At 41.6% G+C, this 23,091-nt stretch overlaps 2 protein-coding genes across 3 annotated transcripts in view; one reads left to right on the top strand and one right to left on the bottom strand.

The window, feature by feature from the left end:
- Positions 1-973: 973 nt before the first annotated feature.
- CHRM5 (cholinergic receptor muscarinic 5) lies at positions 974-12,077 on the bottom strand. 2 transcript variants are annotated; one of them, XM_075927060.1, is made up of 2 exons: positions 11,536-12,077; positions 974-5,585 (listed from the first exon to the last, which is right to left on the bottom strand). In XM_075927060.1, the coding sequence occupies exon 2, from the start codon at positions 5,502-5,504 to the stop codon at positions 3,909-3,911; it is 1,596 nt and encodes a 531-aa protein (XP_075783175.1). In that variant the 5' UTR covers positions 5,505-5,585; positions 11,536-12,077; the 3' UTR covers positions 974-3,908. The 2 variants fall into 2 exon arrangements, with proteins under 2 accessions (XP_075783175.1, XP_006132744.2); XM_006132682.4 differs by lacking the exon at positions 11,536-12,077 and adding an exon at positions 10,564-11,266.
- A 156-nt stretch (positions 12,078-12,233) lies between these two features.
- The window catches only part of AVEN (apoptosis and caspase activation inhibitor), a 185,073-nt gene continuing 174,215 nt past the window's right edge, over positions 12,234-23,091 (top strand). The window contains exon 1 of the mRNA XM_006132681.4: positions 12,234-12,599. Coding sequence (XP_006132743.2) covers positions 12,366-12,599 — 234 coding nt within the window. The 5' untranslated portion in view covers positions 12,234-12,365. The remainder of the gene's footprint in view (positions 12,600-23,091) is intronic.

The raw sequence follows: 23,091 nt of genomic DNA, 5'->3' as shown, positions 1-23,091 counted from the left end.
ACAACACCAGCATTTTCCAGCATTACCTGAGATGCTTTAATTGCTGTAGTGTGTTCTCGTTTATCACATTTAAATCACGTACCTTGTCTCACTGATATTTTTACTTTTTGCTTGTAGCAGGTAGAAAGCTTTTCAAGCGTTACTATCCTTAGGAACATGTGTACTTAAACATATTAAATAAGTTTGATCTGTACAATTAATTTAAAATAGTTATGTACCAAATATGGGTGGGAAGGAATATCATGGTTTTCTGGAAAATGCCCATAATAAGTAATACATAGATTAGATATAAGTAAAAGTAGAGATGAGGCCTTTTCATGATGCTGAATTCTCATATAGGATCAGAATCTGATTTTTTCCCCTCAACTTCAGGAATGAGATGGAAGCGCTTGGATTTTGGAACAGGATTGTTGTTTGAAGTACACGTTCACATCTCAATCCAGAACCATGTGCCCCTGCAATTCACATTGTTCTGACCAGGGTCTCAGTTTGGACCTATCTCTGATTAAAAGAAATGAAGAACAAAAATGATCTGGTAGAAAAATCTTTAAAAATTTAAGTAAGATTGATCTTCCTTCTATAAAATGTTTAAACCAATCTGAGGAATACTGTGGCATGGGTATGATTTTCTATTGAAACCTGTAGGTTGATTTAAAACTTCTAATGAAAAGATAATTCTTTCTCAAATTCTATAGGTTAGTTAGAATAATTTCTGTAAAACTCTTTTGGTAACATCCTTCTTGAATTCAACAGGATTTTTCCACAAAAGAAGGTTTTTTGAGCTCAGTCTAGGCTCTGTTGAGTCCTGAGTTCCCACAAAAAGGTGACTATATACCGATTTTAATTAAATATTCTACACTAGAGCATCTTCAAGAACAAAGAAATCTAAAGAAGAGTCAGGGCTACCTTATTTAATACATTTTAGGGGAAAGGGACTGGAAGTGTAAAGAAAGAGAGAGGAAATGACATTTGTATTTTGAATAAGGATTAGTTCTTAAACATATTTGTGTGATTGGCTTGGGGAACACTTACTTAAAGATATAAACATTTTACCCAAAAGATCTCTTTACAAGGTCCCTAGTTCATAACCAGTTATCAAAATGAATAGACGTGTAAAGAACAGGAATCCAGATAATGTAGATGGTAAGCATTTTAGTCCACATTAAGTTTAAAAGGGAGCTTTACAGAACTTGAAAATTAGATATAATTAACTACTAAATTATGTTTTGTTGAGCCTCATGTTACCATACTATATAACAGGAAAGCATAAACATCCTATATTTCTTTATATAATTCCAGGTATTTACAACATACCTCCTGGTTTGGCAATGTAACGTCTCAGATGCTAGCAGCATAATTTGAGCACATATTTCACAATTACATTGAACTGACATAATTGCATCCATCGCTATATAATCTACCTTATACATCTATTCAGCACATAGTCCATAAACGTTTACAAAACACTCTTGTTTAACAGAAGCCAAAAAGGGGCAACGAAAATATCCCATTTAACTTCAGAAGTAGAAGCCAATGCTTTACTTTAGCAACAACATTGCAGCTAGCAAGAATTGGTACAGCCTTATACATTTTGCCTTTACTATAGCTTTTGTCATTGATGTGTACGTTAATATTGTGTTGAATCAAACACTCTACTTGCGTGTTTCATCCAATGAAAAATAAGATAAACCCACTATAATTACCAGTTAGGACACATCCACTATACACAGAAAAAGCTCTGGATGGTGACAGAGGAAAAATCAACAAAAGGGTCTTTATAAAAACCCACGTTTCCCTTTAATAATCATATGCCAAAGTGCCAGAAGTAACTCAGACAATATAATGTACTTCAAAATCAATCATGTTGAATTCAAAATATTTTTTTCACATATCACTAGCCTTTCATTGGCATATTTTTCCTCTAAAAATTAGGAATATTTTAAAATTACTTACACAATGGACATTGACATTAATTAATTGGATAGTTATGGAAAAACATGTCTTTCATGATAACTACTATTAATTAAATTTTCAACTCCACTGAAAACAAATTTTACTGAAAACAGTGACAAATTCAGGATAACTAGCATGAAATCTGATGCATTATCTCTGCACTGTGCAAGTATTTCATGTCACACCGTTATCATATTAAATATATTCTGAGATGTAATATTGAGATGGGCCCAAATCAAAACTCTTGATCCAAATACCCCTAAATTTGGATAAAGGCTAGATAGACCTTGTGATGTGGGCTCATCTCTAGTTCAATATTTGTAATTTCTTACAGGATGTTTATTTTGTTGTCCCTTTAAAAAATATTTATTTATGCTCAGATTTTTATGCCCTCTGATTTCTCTTGCCACTTCCTTTGTTTCCAAACGGGATTTTGGCACTTAATTTTATTATTCTGTAGTGAGATACACATTACCCCACTCCACCAGCTTTGCACTGCAAGTGACTGTAATGACAGAGAACCCATTTATATAAGGGCTTCTCCTACCAAATGGAATACTTCATGCAGCCCAGTACTATCATATCATCTCTAACCACCCACTCTTTTTGCAGGAGAGGCATCAGTGAGAACCCGTAGGCCCCACAAACCTCCGTTTCTGGAACAGTCCATTGGCACGCGGGGGCTGAACACGCTGGTCCCACTGCACCAGGGCTGGCCTGAACACACTGGTCCCAGAATCCAGGAGCCACAAAGATGTTTTAACAGCTAGTTTTCCCCAACTGAGCATTTCGACTAGCCCAGAAGATCTAACTCCAAGAGAACAAATAATTCCAAATATTAATTAGGTAATATTTGTAAAATGAAGATCAAAAGTGCTATATAAATGCTAAACAATATAACAATTAATATAGAACACTCAGAGGTGAGTCACAAAAATCCTGTTTTCATTTTCCAGTAATACCAATTTTCTCAGTATTTTTAATAGTCTCATGATATACTGATGACTACATGACATCAATTTATGTTTTTTCCTGTGTTCTGTGTCTCATTAAACTAATGGTAGATTTCTGAGTGGGAGCAGGGGAATTAAAGAGAGATTTATTTTTATTTATGTGCTGTATAATAGTAAATAAAATAAATTAAGTGTGAAGTGCAATGAATTCCATTTTGTACAGTCACTTTGCACTGCTAGTGTGCATTTAAAAAAACTAAAACTCCCGGTATATGAAGAAATACAAATTCAGAAATTTCTGCTATTTGTTTACAGGTGGTACTTTGCATGACAGCCCTGGTATTGACACTGGGTTCTTAATATACAAACAACAGTGTATATTATATCACCTGTGAGCTCTCCCCTCCACTCAGAAACACTGTCCTGAAACAGAACAATTTTTTTAGGATTACACTTGCCCTTAACAGGTTTTGCCCATTTGGGGGCCAAAGGATCTCCCAATACGTTATTTTGGGTACTGCTGTTTTCACCTTTAAGTGCTTCTTGTTCCATTTCCTCAGGCTATGGACTAGTGTCACAAGGGAACTAGTGTAAGGTCCATTGCTACAGACATATAAAAATAGAATAGACAAAACATTAGAAAATACAGAGGAAAACAGTCTTGCAACTGAAGATGGTCTGGATGACCCAACAGGTCAGGGTCTATGATTCACTGTACTCATTCTCTGGCTGAAGGGGAACACCACAGGATCCTAAGATTGTTGGCAATAATGCATCTTCACAGAATGACTGCTGACACCCATAGACAATCACAGCACCTGCTGCTTCCCTCTTGAACCCATGCACAAGACTGTCATTATGCAAAATTTGGCTTTCCCGTGCAGGAATTTTTGTCCCCAGACATGTAAAGGAACAACTTTTGAAAAGAAAGAACTGCAGCCAATTTACGACGTGTGAATAATGTCAATACTGTTTATGTTTTGCTCGCATTGTCTATTTCAATTATAGCAGTTTGGTATTACCCTGCCAATACAACTTCTCTTCCACTTTCTTCTTTTTCCATTGACAGAAGAGCAGCATCTTAAAAGTTTTTCGGAAAGTTTTGTTACAGAGAGCATAACAAATAGGGTTAACAGTGCTATTCACATAGCAAAGCCAATATCCAAGGTGCCACAGTGTTAGAGGAATGCAGTCTGAGCAAAATGTGGAGACCAAAACCATTATATTGTAGGGAGTCCAAGTGATGATAAAAGCTAGAAGAATGGCACTTAAAGTCTGGGCTGCTTTGCGCTCCTTTATAAGAACCATTCTTTTCCTTTTAGTGATTTGGTTACTTAAATTTGGATCCATGCTCTTGATGGAAGGGTCCTTTGATAAAGCAGCAGAACAAGGAGTTATTTTTACTTTTCGGCAACCATTGTTGGTTTCCTGTGTGCCATCAGCCTTAACCACCAAGTGGAATTTATAGGCCACACATTTTGGACTTTTTTGCACTTCGCTTTTGGCTGGAGAAAGAAAGTACTTCTGTGTCTCAAAATTAGTTTCCATATGGTGGTCTTTGATAAAAACTTCCTTATTCTCCTTTTCATTAAATTCTTCTTTCCTACCTTTGTCTGGACTCTTGTAAGTTACTTGAAAAGTTACTGAATCAGTGGCAGGTTTGTCCTCTTCTTCTGAGGATGCATAGCTGCTACAAGTGGTTAGCTGCTCTGCCTTAGACCAATCATTACAAGTATTTGGTGTTTGAGGTGCTTTTGCAGTGGCTGAAGTGCTTCGACTGGATGAAGACCATGAAGCCTGACACCTCTCCCTTTTGGCTAAATTTTGTTGCTTGCAACTAAAACAGGACTTCAGAAGAGCTTTCTGGGGTTTTATCATCTCAAGTTCTGCCACAGATTCAGAGCCTTGTAGTTCAGCAAGGTCCTTGGTACGTTTCTCAGTCTCTTTATAAATGCGGCAATATAAAATAGTCATCACTGACACTGGGATGTAGAAAGCAGCAATTGCGGTGCCAAAGGTGATAATGGGTTCATACAAAAATTGTATCTGGCATTCTTCAGGTGGGACAGTTCGCTCCCCCACAAAATACTGCCAGCATAAGATTGGTGGTGCCCACAAAATAAAGGAAATTAACCAAGCTAGACCAATCATTATGCCAGCCCTTTTGGGAGTACGCTTAGCCCTGTAGGTTAGAGGTCTTGTGATGGAAAAGTATCGATCAAAACTAATAACAAGCAAATTCATTACTGAGGCATTGCTAGCCACATAGTCCAGTGCTAGCCACAGATCACAGGCCAGACTTCCAAGAGACCAATGGCCTATTAGTATATAAGATGTGTAGAGATTCATAGAAAATATTCCAATGATGAGGTCTGCACAAGCAAGGCTGAGCAAGTAATAATTGTTAACAGTTTTGAGTTGACTGTTGACTTTGAAGGATATCATTACAAGAATGTTTCCCACTATGGTTATTAGGCTTACAATTGCTGTGACAGTAGCAATTGTAATGACTTCCCAAATGCTATGCCCTTCTAACTGTTTATGATTAACAGATGTACTGTTTACAATAGTTGAATTGCTATATACATTTACTTCCATTCTTGTTCTTAGAGTATTATCATAGGGATATTAAGGTCATTGCAGAACGTTTTCTGTACTTGATAATTTTCTGGAAGACACCTGTAAAGATTAAGAGGGAGAGAGGAGATTGCAGTTTGTTAAACATCACTGGACTTTCAACAGAATTATTTAGCACAAAATATCTATATAAGTCATTGTATATTTATATAGAACATTAGAAACAGTAAAAATGTTATTTTAATGTTTTAAATGACACACATTGCTCCACATGACTGGTTTTGCTGCAAAAGAAACATAATAAAATCCTACCAGATAATTTTCATGCTTTCTTTGCAATCTGATTGCTGTTTCCACCATTCTACATATAAATAAACAGACATATTAGAGAACTTTGCTTTTGTAGCATTCTGTAGATCCAGAGACAATGCTAAGTATAGCCATAACAACTATGGGTTCATAAATAATTCAGTCTTGTCACCCCTTATCTCCTGAATATTTTAGAAGGATACATGACATATGCTTTGATGCACACACATTTAAAGATTCACAAAGCAGTGAGCAGGGATTCATAGTGTTCCTTTTTGAATGTCGTGCTCTATACATCATAATTGCCAACATTTCAAAAACATCTTCGGAAGATTCTGTGATGAAGCCACTGTTTGGGGAACCAAGAGGAGCACTGAGGCAAAGAGTAGGGTTTGGTGAGCTGAGGGTGTTTGGCAGAGACAGGAAGGGAAGACACAATTAGAAGAGCTTGGTGGGCCACAAGGAGAGTATTTGGAGTTAAGGAGGTTTGGGGATCCCAGGGCTTTGACTAAAGAACTAGGTAGAAGAGAGGTTGTGGTTTTGAGGGATTTGGTGACATGGAGGAAAGTAGTCATTAGATTTTGGTAGAGGTGGGAAGAGGATTAAACTGCACATAAAAAGGAGATAGCATGTTGGAGGGGAGTCGGAAATGAAAGGCTCTGGGTTGGGAAAGAGAAGACTGAAGGAGGAGTTGTTCTTTGGTAGCCATTTCTCTGCTCTTGGAAAACAATTAGAGGCTCAAGATACTTCACTCCATGCCTCCTACCTCCCTCTACGTTAAAGCTAGCAACTCAAGCCCAACATGTGAGGAATAATGCAGAATACTATAGGATAGAAAGGAAGGGCCACACACCAGCCTTGCACCATGGCACTGGCTTGTGGGGTCCCTGCCAATCTATATTCTATCTGCGTATAGTTAAGATATTCAGACATTATACAGGTAGGTTTAATCATAATGAATAAATAACTTTTACTGGCAGATTTGGGTCACCCTACAAAAATTCACAGCAGACTATCAGATATTGCCATGTACTTCATATTCAACAGCAAAATTCTCAGCTGAAATACACATTTTCAGAGAGGGACACAGGTGTTGCACATACAAGTTCCATGAAATAACTGTGTGTTGTAAGATTGAAATACCCCTACATTTGCACTACTTTGAGCAATTTAGAACCAATATTGCTTATTTATATCGAGGGCTGATTTTAAAGTCTATTTCGAGGAGATGGTAAATAAAAATATCTTGACCACTGTCTTTTTAAAATCTATTTCATAGTTTTGAAATAAAACTTCTTGGGTAAAATTCATTCATGAAATAATGCACATTGTATATACAGTAGTAGTATTATTCCAGAGATGAATTTGGTTGCTTGTATTTAGGATGCTAGTAAAATTGTTCTGGTTTTGAGCTATAATTTGGATTATAGAGGATAAGAGCTTTTAAATGCTGACATGCTAGGAAACAAATTTGACTCTGCTGGAAATAGAAAAGAAAGAGACAGAGAGTGTACATACATGTACACTTCAGGTCCATCTGTAATTTGGAGTGGGTTAAATTAATGGACTTTTCAAATGTCAAAATAAGTTGTAAATGGGAATGACTGAAACATACTGTACTATCAGAATCTCCTCACTTGATTTTGGCTGATACTTATGCAGATAAAAGTGTAATTTCTGGAATAAGAAAAAAAGTAGTTAAGCTTTTTGAATTACACACAGAGGATAATATTATTAATTCATTATTCCAGATGAGATTCCACAGTATGATTAGCATAGTACAACATATAGAAGAAAACCTCTCTGTGAAATTGTATTTTAAAAGAGAGAAAAAACAGTTCAGACAGAAACATCAGATAGCATCTCAAAGCAAGCGTATTGGTAATAATGTTCGTACCTATTTACATGGATGGGTGGGAGGCAATAGTGTAAGGAGGTCTATTAGGGTTGACAGGTGGTTTCAGAAAAAATACTGAAAAAAAAGGACCCTGAGAATTGTTAAGCAAAAAAAACCAACCAACCAACCAACCAACCAAACCACACCAAAACCAAACCAAAAAAACCAAACCAGCGTGGCCCCTTTAAGAAATGTGTGATGAGACTTTTTGGCCCTAACAGGTTGCCGTCAGCTGCCCCGCCATCTTGCCTCCCTGCGCCAGGCCGGACAGCTCCCCTGCAGAACCCAGTCAGCACTAGGGTTGCCAGGCTGCCTCCGTATTGAGTCGGACAGCCCGGGATTTTCGTCTCCTGGCCGGGAGAAAATCAGAAAGTACCAGACGTTTTTGGTGTCTGGTATTTTCTGAGTTTTTTTACCGGACAGGAGGTGAAAATACAGAACTGTCTGGTTCAATACTGGACAGCTGCCAACCCTAGGGTCTATAGGTTTGGGAGTAGTTGGAATAGGAGACCACTGATTCAGGTCTGTATAGGAGAAAGCTGAAGGAGGAGATGTTCTGTAGCAGCCACTTCCTCTCTTGTATGAGCAAAATTAGTGGCTCAAGCCACTTTGCCACCAACTCCTACTTTTCTCCAGGTAAACAAGCATCAGAGTTATGTGATTTGTTTGTTATGCCTGCAGGATTCTACTGGAGATTCAGACTCTTTTGGTACATACTTTGTTTAATATCACATACAATTTATATTTATAGCACTCTCCCTCCTGCAGAGCTCTTGTCTAACAAAGCAAATAATAAAGAGCAAGGTCAGGAGTTGATGTTTCTCCAATAAGATTACACTTCATGAAAGAAGTATGGTTTAAGGAATGATTATGAAGTTTAACAGAAGGCAGCACAAACATTAAAGTTGGAAAAAGATACATTTGGAACATATGCAGGTGGCTTGGAATGAATTAGAGATGAGGGCCTTTTTCTCAGTTTTGGTGGAAGAAACATCTAGAGGCCTACCTGGTCCCTCTAGTTAGTAAAATACACCAGCTTCAGTCCTGCTCTAAATTAGACCCCATTTAGGGTTGCCAGATGGTTTCAACAAAAATACCGGACACACCTGACATCACAGCACAATCTACATTACATCTTATTTAGAAAATACCAGACATTTATATTTTCTCAATTTATTTCCTATAGAAAGCTCAAACACTGGACTGTCCGGTTCAAAACCGAACACCTGGCAACCCTCACCCCACTTATACACAGACATTTCAATTATTTTTAACAAATCTGGTTTCCAGATATATTTAGTTAGATCAGTGCAATCTCCTTCTCTAAACTCTTGAGTGAATTTTTAAGTCAGTGAAAAGCCATATGAATGTCCATTGATTCAGAAATAATTGTAGAGCATAATCTGTGTGTGGAAATCAGTGCTTACGCTTGGCACCTTATGCCATAGCTCCAAGTGACAAGCCCCCAAGAATACCTTAAGCCAGGGCTATTCAACTTTGGAAGCCCCAAGGACCACAGTGATGAAGCAGATGTGAAGGGCTGCAACTTAAGTGTGATTGCATATACAATCTTCTTTCACACTGATGGGCATGAATACAAAGATTAAGCCTTTAAGCTGCAGCACTGGACCCGAACGTGGTCAGTGTGAGCCAGTCAGCACCTCTCAGGCTCTGACCACAAAGCTAAGCAGCCAGTACTTCCCACAATGCCCTGGCACCTCCTTCCTGGGGGCTAGAAACACTGACACCCTGTACCCGTCTGTTCCAGCCAGCCCTTCTGCTTGCATCTTTCAATGCTCACCTCACCTGGGAGATGCCTCACGATTGTGGAGTGTGTTCTGCATGCGGCTCACAGGCTGTGTGTGTGGAGTAGTCCTGCCTTAAGCACTATAGCTAAGCTCTATATGAGATGGAAAGCTATCATGGTGAAACTACATCACACAGATATTCTTACTAAGCCAGTGGAACTCTTGGGTGCCTCGATCACCAGTTCTATAAATCTTTACAAAAGTGAATTGTCTGCTATATGTGGGAGTTTAGTGTGGTTTTGTGTAATGTGGTATTATGTGTTGTGTAGACATCCATGTAGTTTTTATGGAGTACGATTGTGTTTCCTGCGTGGGTAGTGTGGTGCTGTTAATTATCATGGATTTTGTTTTAAGGATCATTGTACTTGTGCTGTGTGGATAGACTGGAGTGATTGTTTTCTGAGATGTGACTAGGTGTTGTGGCCATGATATTCCAGGCAGAAATGCTGGAACAATTCTTATAGTTTGAGTGCTGAAAGTGAAAACCATGTGTCCATGATTCCACACCATATATCCATACCACCCCAGTTCAAGCACCCCAGATTTTGGGGTGCAAATCTTACTAGTGACAGGCTTTTTATCACTTGCTTTGTAAATTGGGGTACCTCAAAATGCTTTGTTTTTACTCCAATCCTGGGTTTCTCACAAACATTAAAACAGCATGCGTATGTTTACAGCTTTACATATAATGTTGTTACATGTACTTCACCATGATATTATTTACCAGCAGGTTATTAGTTTTCAAATACCCTACAAAACATATTTTGTACACTACAATAATATGTAGTGTGTAAATACAGAGAGGTCCATTCTGCCACAGGTTTAGTGGACTTGTGGCAATTGTGGTGGCTCACTATGGATGTTTGTGATATGCAAGCCCCAATCTATGTGGGGCTGCCTTTTAAGAGTTTTTGGAAGCCTCAACTGGTCCAGTATGCAGCCGCTTGAGTTTTAACTAATTCTTGTTACACGGAGCACATTATGCCAGTGCTCCGGCAGCTGCACTGGGTTCCGGTGTGTTTCCAGGCACAATTCAAGGTCTTGGTTCTGACTTATAAAGCCTTACATGGGTTGAGACCAGGGTATTTGAAGGACCATCTTCTCCCATACGAACTCGCCCGCGGATTCAGGTCAGGTCAGGAGGTTCTGCTCCGTGTTCCTCCACTTATGAAGATAAGGTTGACATTTATGCTGAGCAGAGCCTTCTCAGCCTTTGCCTCTAGGCTATAGAATTCTCTCCCCCGGGACAGTCACCTGGTGCCAACGTTGGCGTTGTTTCAGCGCCAGGCCAAAGCCATTTTATCTGTGCTTTTATTGGTATTTAGTTATGTGTGTGTGTGTGTGTGTGTCCCTCCTCTAGAGGTGTTTTAGAAGGTTTTATGAACCCCCTTTGGAGTCCTGTATTTCACCCACCCACCCACACACAGTGTGTTTTAAAAAATGTTGTAAGCTGCCTCGTATATTTTAGAGAGCCGGGATAAAAATATTTTAAATGACTAAATAAATAACGTGGTTGTGATGTGCCATGGCTTTTGTAGGTGGATAGGGGTTCACTGTGGTTATGTTGTGTGAGGAGCTTCAGTGTTACAGAGTGTCTGTGCAATAGGGTTACCAGGTGGCTTAAAATAAATACCGGACACACTTGATCTCAGATGGGGGGGGACACCGGCCAGGAGGAGAGCAGGGCTGGCCAGGAGAGGGGGTGTGTGTGTGTGTGTGTGTGTGTGTGTGTGTGAAACCGACTTGCAGGAAGCAGGGCTGGCGGCAGAGGGGGTGTGTGTGTGTGTGTGTGTGTGTGTGTGTGTGTGTGAAACCGACTTGCAGGAAGCAGGGCTGGCGGCAGAGGGGAGGAGGGGAGGGTTGGAGGCAGCGAAGCTGGCTGGGAGGGAGACCGGCTGAAGGGAAGCAGGTCTGGCTGGGAGGCGCAGAGCTGGCAGGGGAAGATCGGGGGGAACCAGCTGACGGGAAGCAGGGCTGGCCAGGGGGAGCGGGGTTGGCCGGTGGGAGAAGGAGAGAGCGGGGGGAGAGCGGGACTGACCCGGGCGCACGCAGATCCCGGGATGCTGCCTATTCTGTGTACGGTTCCAGCGAAGCACCAGCGAGTCCGGCCCTGGGGATTCCCTCCTGGCCCTGCCCAGCCCCACCTCTGCTGCCCCCTCGTGTAGTTGCATACTTCCTGGCTGGTAGACACGCTCACGCAGCGTGAGCGTGTCTACCAGCCTGGCAGTATGCAACTACGTACTGATACTCCTAATAATAATAAAACTTACCTAATTAGAAAATACCGGACATTTTCCGTGTCCAGTATTTTCTTAATTTTTTCCCTGGACAGAACCCTCAAATACTGGACAGTCCAGTTCAAAACCTGACACCTGGAAACCCACTGTGCAAGAACTGGCCAGTGGTGGAGTTTGGTGTGTTGTGCAGTGGTTGTGGAGTGTGTGAGAGAAGGGCTGTGTGTGGAGGGAATGTGGTGTGTTGTGTTGATGCATGGTATAGTTGTTATTGAATTTGGTGTGCGAGTTGTGAAGGCCTCAAGTTTTGTGCTGTGTAGTGAGGTCAGTGTGGCTGTGCTGTGGGGGCCTCCTATGGTTCTGGGTGTGCGTGTTTCTCTGTGGGGGCCTCCTATGGTTCTGGCGTGCGCGGGTCACTGGTTGAGAGGGGCTCGTGGCTGGCTGTGCTGCGAGGGGCTAGGCAGGGGTCGCTGTGGTCCGGAGGGATTTGACGGGCCCCACCGGTGGGAGAGGGCCCGGCGCCCTCTCTTTCGGGCCTGCCCGGCGGCTGTTTCCGGAGGCGGGACGCGCGGCCCGGGCCAGGCCGGCGCGGCCGCACAGCACACGGGGCGGCACAGAGAGGAGCTGCTGGGCCATGCAGGCGGAGCGCGGTGGAGGCGGCGGCCGGCCCCGGCGGGGAGGGGGCAGGCGCAGGCCCGGCGGCGGGGACAGAGCAGCGGAAAGCGGCGGCGGGGACGGCCACAGCCGAGGAGGCGCGGGCCGCGGAAGAGGCGGCGCTCGTGGGCACGCAGGAGGCGGGGGCCGAGGCAGCCGAGACCCTCGGGGCAGGGGGGTTGCGCCTCCCCTCCCTGGTCGTTACCACAGGCGGGTAAGAGGAGGCAGAGCCCGCGCACCCACCTCCCGCCCCAGGGGCCGGCTGCAGCCACCGCCGCAGGCAAAGGCCCCGCTCCGCCCCCCCTTCCCGGGACGCGCCCTCCTCGCTGAGTAGACGCCGCTGCGCCTCCAGGAGCACGGGGCGCCCTGCACCAAGAGAGGCGTGATCACTCCCCCCCCGCCCGGCGATGCTGGGTCTGAAAGTCACACCGGGGGTGGCCGCGAGGCAGCCCGGGGCTGGGCTTTTGTGAGACACCGGGGAGGGGGTCTCAGACCCGGCGCGGCTGCAGGGGTGTGTGCGTGTCAAGAGCCAGACGGGAGCGCGGGGGTCGCCGCGCTTGAACTGCAGACTTGGGGTGCGTGGCGACGCGCTCGCTCGTGTGACGCTGCCAAGTGCCGCTGTCAAAGACGCGTTTGTGTGGGAGAGGGGAGGCACCCGTGACTAACTGCAGACGCTCAGAGGACACTGGGCCACCTCGGCATATCACACGTCATCACCCATCCCTTTGACGTAAATCCTACTTATGACCTTGTGCTGAGATGTTTAGGATCAGCGGTTCAGTCCTACTGCATTGTGGTTATGTGCCCTACCAGCTGGTCAGCCTCCCAGTTGAACTGTGACTATGCTCCTAACTCCAGCCACTCTTGGGGTCTTCAAAGTATTTGAAGGCTTCAATACCTGAGAGATAGGTGAGAGGATTATTCTAGGAGGAGGTGGGTTAGATTCTGTGGCCTGCACTGTGCAGGGGGTCAGACTAAATGATCATATCGGTCCCTTCTGACCTTAAGTCTATGAGTCACCTTTGTCTGTTTGCTAGTTGACTACAACTGTTTGGCTTGAACAATGTGGCTATATGATGGATTGTGTGAGGCTAGTTCACTAGCTTCAGAACTGGTTAAACACCATGGCAACTACTACACAAGTTACTTTTTTTAAAGTATCAATCCCTTACTAATACCGTTGGTGTGAGCACCATGGAGAAGACCATTCTGCCACATTTCTGATTAGATACTGAGTCCTTATAGGATATGATGATTTAAAATGTTGGTGGGAGCTGGTGCATCAGCTACCTTATGCATCTGACGAAGTGGGTCTTTGCCCACGAAAGCTTATGCTCCAATACTTCAGTTAGTCTATAAGGTGCCACAGGACTCCTCGCTGCTTTTGCAGATTCAGACTAACAGGGCTACCCCTCTGATACCAGCTACCTTATGGCTTCCACCATTGCTTATATTGGTATATGACATTAGGAACCACTGCCCTCCAGTGAAATGTACAAGTGGAGCTTTGAGCATGATGTAGCAGAGTCAGGACCTTAGAGTACAAAATGAAACTGTGGTTGGTGCTGTTACTTACAAGTTTTTTGCTAGTAATTTCATTTGTATACAATATAAAATGGCAAGACTCTATTTTGAATATTTTTGTTTTCAATCTTGGGGCATGTAGGTAGAAGGTGCATGGAGAAGAAAAGCACAAGTGCAGCACCCACACTATTTGAGAGAACCAATAGTTTTGGTTTATTTTGAGCTGGATCCTGTTGAAACTTTTTCTTTCTGAGGCTCCACCCCCATGTGCTATAAAAATTCCACATCCCACCTGCATCACAACTTTTTTTTACATATTCAATAGATTACAAGCCAAGGCTGGTGTTAGGGGATAGCAACTGGACAATTCCTGGGACCCACACCACAGGAGGCCCTGTGAAGCTAAGTTGCTTGGGTTTCAGCTTCAGCCCCATGTGGCTTTGGTTTTCTGCTCTAGGCTTCAGCAAGTCTGATGCCAACTACTGTCTGGTTTATTTTGGTGAACTCCTTGAAATCAACTTGTGTGCCCCTGGGCCTCAGGACCACTGGCTGAGAACAGCTGCTTTAAACAACACCAGTTTTAACTTTTGTATATATTCCAGTATTGTTGGTAATTTTTACTGACAGTTTTTCTAACTTTAAAGGGAAACAGTCAACATAAAATCACATTTTATGTGATTATGAAATATTAGCTTGGTATTTTTTTGGAATTAGCCCCTGCAGGGTTTACTATAACTAAAAGATTGAAGAGAGGTTTTTAGTTCTCTTAGTGTGTTTACTTTGTGCATTTGACAATAATTTCACTATTTCATTGATAATTGTACTTTGAATCAATTGCTCTAGCATGCTGACATCATCATGGCTGAGAATATAGTGGTCAGTGTCTTTAAAAGACCAGTACTCCTCACTGCTTCCCCAGGCTCTTCAATACAATGTTCATGAGTAAGTCAGGGTCTGCACTTTAAAATCAGAATGACTTAACTGCCATGCTTCAACGTAGTTAAATTGACATAAGACCAGGTGCAGAGAGAATTAGGCTGATGGAACTTAGCTACCACCTTTTGGTGAGGTGAATTAACTACATCAGTGGAAAAACCCTGTCTGACAAAGTAGGAAGCATCGCCACTATGGTACTATGGCAGCACAGTGCAGTATCTATGCCACTATGGTGTAGATGTGGTCTAAGGCTTTGTTAGCGAAATACACTGTGTGCTCTCCTAACCCACCTTATGTTTGCTCGCAAATGTAATCCCAGTGGTGTATGTGAGTGTCAGCTGTAGTTTGAATTAGGTTTACTTCCAGCAAGACTAACCCTTGTCAGTATCCTCTAAATTATGTTAGCCAATGGGATTGAATGTGATAGCACTGACAATGCAAACAGTGCTTCCAGAGCTATCCCGTAATTTCCCTGCCTCTGTAATTAGCTGTTGGATAGACACCCAGAAAGCATGGCAGCTCGCCTTTGGATTCATAGAATCATAAAAGTGTAAGCAATCTCGAGAGGATATCAAATCCAGTTCTCTGTTGTCATGGTAGACTCAAAGCACCATCTAGACTGTCCCTGACAAATGTTTGTCTAACCTCTTAAAAATCTCCAGTGACAGAGATTACACAACCTCCCTAGGTGATTTATTCTAGTGGTTAACCACTCTGACTGGTTTTTCCTAATTTCCAACATAAATCTCCCTTGCTGCAATTTAAGTCCATCATTTCTTTCCTATCTTCAGAGCTTAAGGAGAATAATTTTTATCTTTCATCCTTGTAATATCCTTTTAGGTACTCAAAAGCTGCTATCATGTCCCTTCTGTCTTCTCTTTTCCAGACTAAACAAACCCAGTGTTTTCAATCCTGCCTCATAAGTCATGTTTTCTGGACTTTTAATTATTTTTGGTGCTCTTCTCTGGATTTTTTCCAATTTGTCCTAATCTTTTCTGAAATGTGGCACCCAGAACTGTACACAATACTCCAGTTGAGGCCTAATCAGCGCTGAGTAGAGCTGAAGAATGACTTCTTGTGTCTTGTTTACAACACTTCTGTTAATACATCCCAGAATTATATTTGCCTTTTTTGCAAGTGTCACACTGATGACTCATACTTAGCTTGTAGTCCACTATGAACCCTAGACCCCTTTCTGTAGTACCCTTTCCTAGCTAGTCATTTCCCATTTTGTATCCTAAGTGCAGTACAGTACTTAGCATTTATCTGTATTGGATTTCCTCCTATTTACTTCAGACCACTTTTCCAGTTTGTTCAGATACTTTTGATACACAGTTCTATTCTCCAATACACTTGCAACCCCTCCCAGTGTGGTATCATCCACAAACTTTGTAAGTGTACTCTTTATGCCATTATTTATTAATGAATATATTGAACAGAACTGGACTCAGAACTGATCCTTGTGGAACCCCAAACCTTATGCCCTTACACTAGGATGATCCGAGGAATGGAAAACATGTCTTATGAAAGGAGACTTAAGGAACTTGGCTTGTTTACCTTAACCAAAAGAAGGCTGAGGGGAGATATGATTGCTCTCTTTAAATATATTAGAGGGATAAATGCCAGAGAGGGAGAGGAATTATTTAAGCTCAATACCAATGTGGACACAAGAACAAATGGTTATAAGCTGGCTATTAGGAAGTTTAGACTCGAAATTAGGCGTAGGTTTCTAACCATCAGAGGAGTGAAGTTCTGGAACAGCCTTCCAAGGGAAGTAGTGGGGGCAAAAGATCTATCTGACTTCAAGATTAAACTAGATGGTTTTATGAAGGGGATGGTTTGATGAGATAACATGATCTTGGTAACTAATTGACCCATTCATTATCAGTGGTAAATAGGTCAATGAAGGGATGATAGGAGTTACTATCTGGGTATCTACTATCTAGAGAACTTTCTGGGTATCTGGCTGGTGAGTCTTGCCCACATGCTCAGGGTTCAGCTGATCACCATATTTGGGGTTGGAAAGGAATTTCCCCCCAGGGTAGATTGGCAGAGGCCCTGGAGGTTTTTCGCCTTCCTCTGTAGCATGGGGCATGGGTCACTTGCGGGAGGATTCTCTGCATCTTGGGGTCTTTAAACCATCATTTTAGGACTTCAGAATCTGAGATATAGGCGAGTAGTGGGTGGGTGAGATTTTGTGGCCTGCATTGTGCAGGGGGTCAGACTAGATGATCGTAATGGTCCCTTCTGGCCTTAAAGTCTATCAGTCTATGAGTCTATGACTGTGAATTGTTGAAAACTACTCTCTGGGAATAGTTGTCCAACCAGCTATGAACCCAACTCAGTATTGCTCCACCTAGGATCTATTTCCCTAATTTGTGGATGAGACTTTGAAGACTTTGCACCAACTCATCCCCAATCCTTCATCTAGCTCCTGTAGCTCCATGATACCTGTGGTAGGAGTACTGGGGAGAGAAGAACTTGTGCTGCTGGTACTTAATTTGCTGGAATCCACAGAAGTATCAGGAGTATCTGCCTCCAGTCCCTTTAGCTCCTACTAGGTCACTTTAGATCAGGAGTGGGAAATATGTGGCCTACGGGCCAGACATGGTTCACCAGGGTTAGCATCTGGTGGGCCACTGAATACTTTATTTACCTGCATGTCTGCAGGGACAGGCACTTGCAGCTCCCAGACCATGCCACTTCCCACAGCTTCCACTGCAGGAACAGCAATCAGCTGCCAGTGGAGGCTGCAAGAGGCCATACTTTCAGACGTGCAGGTAAAAAAAAGCATCCAGAGGCCCACCAGGGGCTAATCCTGGCAAACCACGTCTGACCCATAGGCAGCTTATTGTCCACCCCTGATCTAGATGCTCCTTGAGAATCCATGGAGGAGTTTGGGGGAGAGAAGACTATACTCTCCACTCCTACCACCTCAGTCCTGGTCAGGAATTTTGAGGGAACTTTCCTGTTGGGATTAGAACCATTTTAACATAGTAGATCTTGAACTTGATATTTCTTAAAAATAATTCTAGATCTATATCCTTCCACAAAGTTTCAGTACATTGCGAAGTCAGAATATAAATCTTTTGCTTAGAATACTATTTAGGGGTAGCTATTTTATATTTCAGTCCTTTCTTTCTATTGGCATTTCAGTCTCTAATATGGAAGTCTCTATTGTATTATGCGTGCAAGTATGGTAAACAGAGGTGAGATCTGTTAAGATTATGTGAAATTAAATTAAAATCACATTTTTGATCTGCTTAGCCTACTTCCATGCAGATGAGAGATGAAATACAAATAAAATTACAGGCAAACAGAGACCTGCAATTCAGTAAACCTATAATAAAGTACACTATTATGGACAAAACTGTTTCATACACTGAGAAAAATGTAAAATTTGCTTTTGTAGCAATTAGCATGCAGCATTTAATCACTTGCTATATTAAAAGTAATGTCATTAGTCAGCTGGATTGACTTGAACACTGTTATTTAGTCACAATGTTATATGCTTTTAACATCTTAATTATTAGAAGGTGGAGAACATTAAGCCACTAGAGTCCTTGCCCTCAAATAATTTTATATAATCAGCTGTGCTACTTTTGAATTCTGTCAAAGGCCCACTAATTCTGTCAGAGTCCAATGTTCAGTTTCCCATTGTGTGGTGGATATTAGCGTGGAAGGTGATAAAAAACATTCAGAGTGCTATTTGTTATAAATATTGGAGCCTTTTATACAATCGGATCTGCACAGCTGGAAAGCTATATCTGTGAAAGCCTCAATGACAACTAGGGATGTTAGATAGCGATTAATTGAATAGTCTTGTAACCATACAAATTATTAGCAGTTATATGACTATTTGATAGTTCCTGGTGGTGGAGCCGGCAGCTAGTTCACTCCTGGCCCCACTCTCAGGGAGGTCCCTGCCACCCCATGCTGATGCCTCTGTATCAAAGGCAATAGTGCAGGGTAGTAGGTGGGAGCTGGTCTGCAAGTGGAGCTGGTTTAAAAACTGGCTTTCTGTGTACACTGGATCTCTTCTGCTTCCCCACGCTGCTGCCTCTGATAGAGAGGCAGCAGCCCCTGTCTGTGGGGGGTCCAAGATCCCTTCAGACAGCGACTGTGCCAGCATCCCTCTGTCTGGGGATAGAGCCTGCTCTGCAATAGCTTCCTATGCTCCCATCCCCGTTGTCCCTGAAAGAGGAAGCAGTGCAAGAAGAGGGGTATGGAACTCATGTGAGCCAATACACGCAGGGAGCTGGGGTGGGGGGGGGGGGGAAGACAGGCAGCTCTGCAGATCCAATGCTTCCCATGGCACTGACTCTCACTCAGTCCCCTCCTCCCCGCTGCCTCTAATACTGAGGCAGCAAGTGGGAGGATGCATGTAGTCAGTAAGCCTTGGCTTATCAGTTAATCATGTACTCGAATACACGTTGACATCCCTAATGACAACAAACATGAAATAGGGGAAAAAAATCCTAAATCTTTTTGACATCTGCTGTAGAGACTGTAACAAAGATAACTTCCCTTGTGTATAGGGGAAAGCACTTACAAAATAAGGAAGGATGTTAATTTCAAGCGCTATGGTTATTCTCTCACATGTGAACAGTTTTGTTTTGCATACTTTAGTGGGGAAAATCAGGAAACTTAAGGTGAATCAACAAAACGAGTGATGTAAATATTTATAAGTTAAAGTGCAAGTACTAAGACACTTTACTTCTGAATGAGAGCACCCATATAGAAGGCTTAAGATGCTGTAACTTATGATCACTGATGTCACACCATTGATTGACCTTAAGTTTCCTGTGTGTCCCTGTGTAGACATAGCTTTAAGGGTGCTTTTTTGCAGAATGGGTGTCTACAAGGAAACTTTTTATTGAATAGCTTATTCTGGGCTATTTCTCCATGTAGGGAAGTCCTTAAATTGTAATTTAAATCCTTAACACTGTTTTATAAGAATACTTTACTGTCTGCAATAAAAAAAAACCTATGTAAGAGCAGTGATGTTCCATATTGTGTCAGTCATTGAGTAAGCATGGTTAGTCTACATGGGGACACTCAGGAAGTTTAAGACAAATTAACTTATGTTCTGAAGTTAATGCACATAAAGAACATTAAACCTCTGTATGGATTCGCTAATTCAGAAGTAAAGTGGCCTAAGGGCTTGTCTAGTTTGGATTAAGGAAGGATGTGAAGTAAGTCTGTTAAGTGTCAGGTAATTGACTAATTGAACAGTCGATGTATTTTTGCATCAACTATTTCATTAGTCGATAGGGTGCCGGGCTCCTGTGGTATTCAAAGCGGCAGCACCGCACAGATCAGCTGACCTGGTGCTCCATGCAGCATTGCCATTTTGAAGTACTCCCTCTTTTCCTCCTCCTTTGCTGCCTCTGTCTGATAGAGGCAGCAAAGGGGGATGGCACTAGTTGACTATCCTGTCGATTATTGGATAAGCATTTGCTTAAAATAAGTCAACTAGTCCTTCACATCCCTAATGTGAATTAAAAGCATAATAGCCATTTGTGAATAACTTCATTGTGGAATATCTTATTCCAAAATAAGAGTGCCTTATTCTTGTTTAGTTTAACTCATGAAACAAAGTACTTTTATTCAGGAACAAATATCCACACGTGGAAATATTCAGGATTAATTTTTCTAGACTAGCCATTATGAAGTAACTCCATGTATGGATGGACACATTCTTAGTTTGATGTGGTATAATCCTTCAGGTTGAGGCCACTTTACTTCTGAATGAGAGCATCAATGCAAGGTTTTAATGCATTTTAATTTATATGTATGAACTCTACAATTATAGTTAATTCATCTTAATGATCCTGAATAGACCTGTATAGAGAAGCCCTCAGAGAATGTCTACACTACAGAGCCTGTATTAGGGATGGGAATGGTTAACCAGTAACCTCATCCTTAATGGGTGAGGCTTACTGGTTTTGGTTAATCAGTGGGGGCTGGAACAGCTCCCTACCCATTGTGGGCTGGGGGCTGCTCCAGCCCCATGAAGCCTGCTGTGGGTGGCGTGCCCCTCTCCAGTCTAGCTTCAGCGGGCAGGGGAGCTGCTTCAGCTCCATTGGTTAACTGGTTTAATGTTACATTTCACTGGTTAACCAATGAAATGGGCTTTTACATCCCTGGCTTGTATCAGCATAGTCAGATTGGTTTATCCCCTTACTCTAGACCCAGCCTACATCAACAGAAGAAGTTTTTCTGTTGGTGCAGGAACATCACCTCCACAGACTATGTGATCTATGTTGACAGAAATGATCTTTGGTCAGCATTGCTGTGTCTATTCTGGGGGTTTTGTCAGTGTAGTTATGTCAGTATGCAGGTTTTTTGTTTTTTTTCCCTCCACACTCCTTAACAAACAGTTATTCCAATATAACTTTTAAATGTAGGTAGACCCACAACAGATACTTTAGTAATTAGTAGATCTCTCTACCCAAAGCAACTGAGGACTTCTGTAAACTTAAAATTTAAATCAACTTAGCTATATTGGTCAAGGGCATGGAAAATTGACAAACCTGACCAATGTAGTTAGCTGCATCTATACTTACAGTTAAGTTGGCACAGATAGTTTGGTCAAAGGATGCTTCAGTCAACCTAGCTACTATTGTTTGGGAAGGTGGTTGCCCTACACTAACAGAAAAACTTTCAGTTGGGGTAGGCTGCATCCATACTAGAGGGTTATGCCAACGTAGCTAGTGTGACATAACCATGCTGGATAGTCTTCTAAGTATAGATGTGCTGTTAGAATGCAAAAATGTTATCTTTTGAAATCTGGAGTTCAGGATTCTGCTTTCCCCTTGGAAGTTTTGACAGTATCAGAGGCATCAGAGAAGTTTTAAAATACAAATGTAGTTTGTTAATTTTATGTCTACATATATTTTTGTGTTACTGATTCACATCTTAAATATTTTTGTTTTAAAGTCTCTCTTTACTTAAATTTGATTTATATATGATCAGTTAACCTCTCACTGAAGTATCTGGACACTTTTTATTAAGGAATCAACACAATTGCTGAGTCATTCTTTTAGAAAGTAAGGCTATAATCACTTGGATTAGAACACCAGGAGGAACAGTTTTATTATTGTCTGATGTTGTTCATTGGCTAGTGGGGAAAAAAACAGGGTCTGGCAACAGTGGTGTTACCTTTGACTTGAGTGCACTTTGTTTTAATTGGCCAGAAGATTGAATGTTCCCACTTCTCCACCCCACCGTGATGGGAGGGAGACACAAGTCCTGGGCAGTTGACTTGCCAAATATCATATTTCTTTGCAGGAGTAGGTTATATTGGATAATTCTTTGTTCCTCACTGTGTCTATTAAACCATCTAATTTATGTTAAAATAAATGGAACATATTTGCAGTTACTTTTTTCTTTTTGTTTTTAAACTAGAAAATATAGTAAATCAAGTACTAATTTTTCTGTGACCCCAGCACAATGTTTGTCTCCATTGTTATCCCGTGTAACTCCTAAACTTACTTAATATTTTAGCCAGCTTTGTATTTTATTCTGTCATTATGACGTTTTTCTATTTTTATCTTTAAATCAGTCTGTCTTTACAGAAAAAGCAAATCCTTTCTGAAACTCTGAATAAATGATATGAAGTTTTCATTTGATAATTATCTTGACTGGATACTCTACAGGCAGGCCTCAAAAAGTGTTAGGGCTTGCCGTCTAGTTCTATATTTTTTGTCATTACATTTGCAATGTAATGTGCTCTCTAACTTTCTTATCTTTTTCTCACTGCTGAGTGACACATCAGGGATGTTTTGCAAAGCTTGCTGCTTCCGTGTAGCAGTAAGTACCTGGTCTGTTGTGATTTTTTTTTTTAATGTTCTGAATTTATAGATCAAATTCTTTGTTACTTACTCCCTTTCCTGTGGTTAGCCTCTTGATGCTATTAAATTCACTTCAGTCTTCAACTTCTTTGTTTGTTTATTTTATTTAAAGATATAATATTGGTGTTAATTAATGTTATCAGTCGAAGATAAATTTTGTCTAATCAATAAAAATTGACTTTAACTTTTTATAACTTAATCAATATTTTTGCTTCATTAACCTTGCAGTCATCATGAATAGGAGGTAGAGGGTGGCATACAGTGTAGTTTACTCTTATTCTTTGTAATAGGACTGCTCACACAAATAGGACTGCAAAATTCGGCCTGCTAGAAAGTGCTGCTTCTGTTTAGCAAAAACTTGCAGTGAGGATATAGAATACACATACATGA

The sequence above is a fragment of the Pelodiscus sinensis genome, chromosome 4, assembly GCF_049634645.1.
Source record: "Pelodiscus sinensis isolate JC-2024 chromosome 4, ASM4963464v1, whole genome shotgun sequence".
In the NCBI taxonomy this organism is placed as follows: Eukaryota; Metazoa; Chordata; order Testudines; family Trionychidae; genus Pelodiscus; species Pelodiscus sinensis.
The sequence above is the reverse complement of the archived record's forward strand: the minus strand, read 5'-3'. Positions and strand labels throughout refer to the sequence as shown.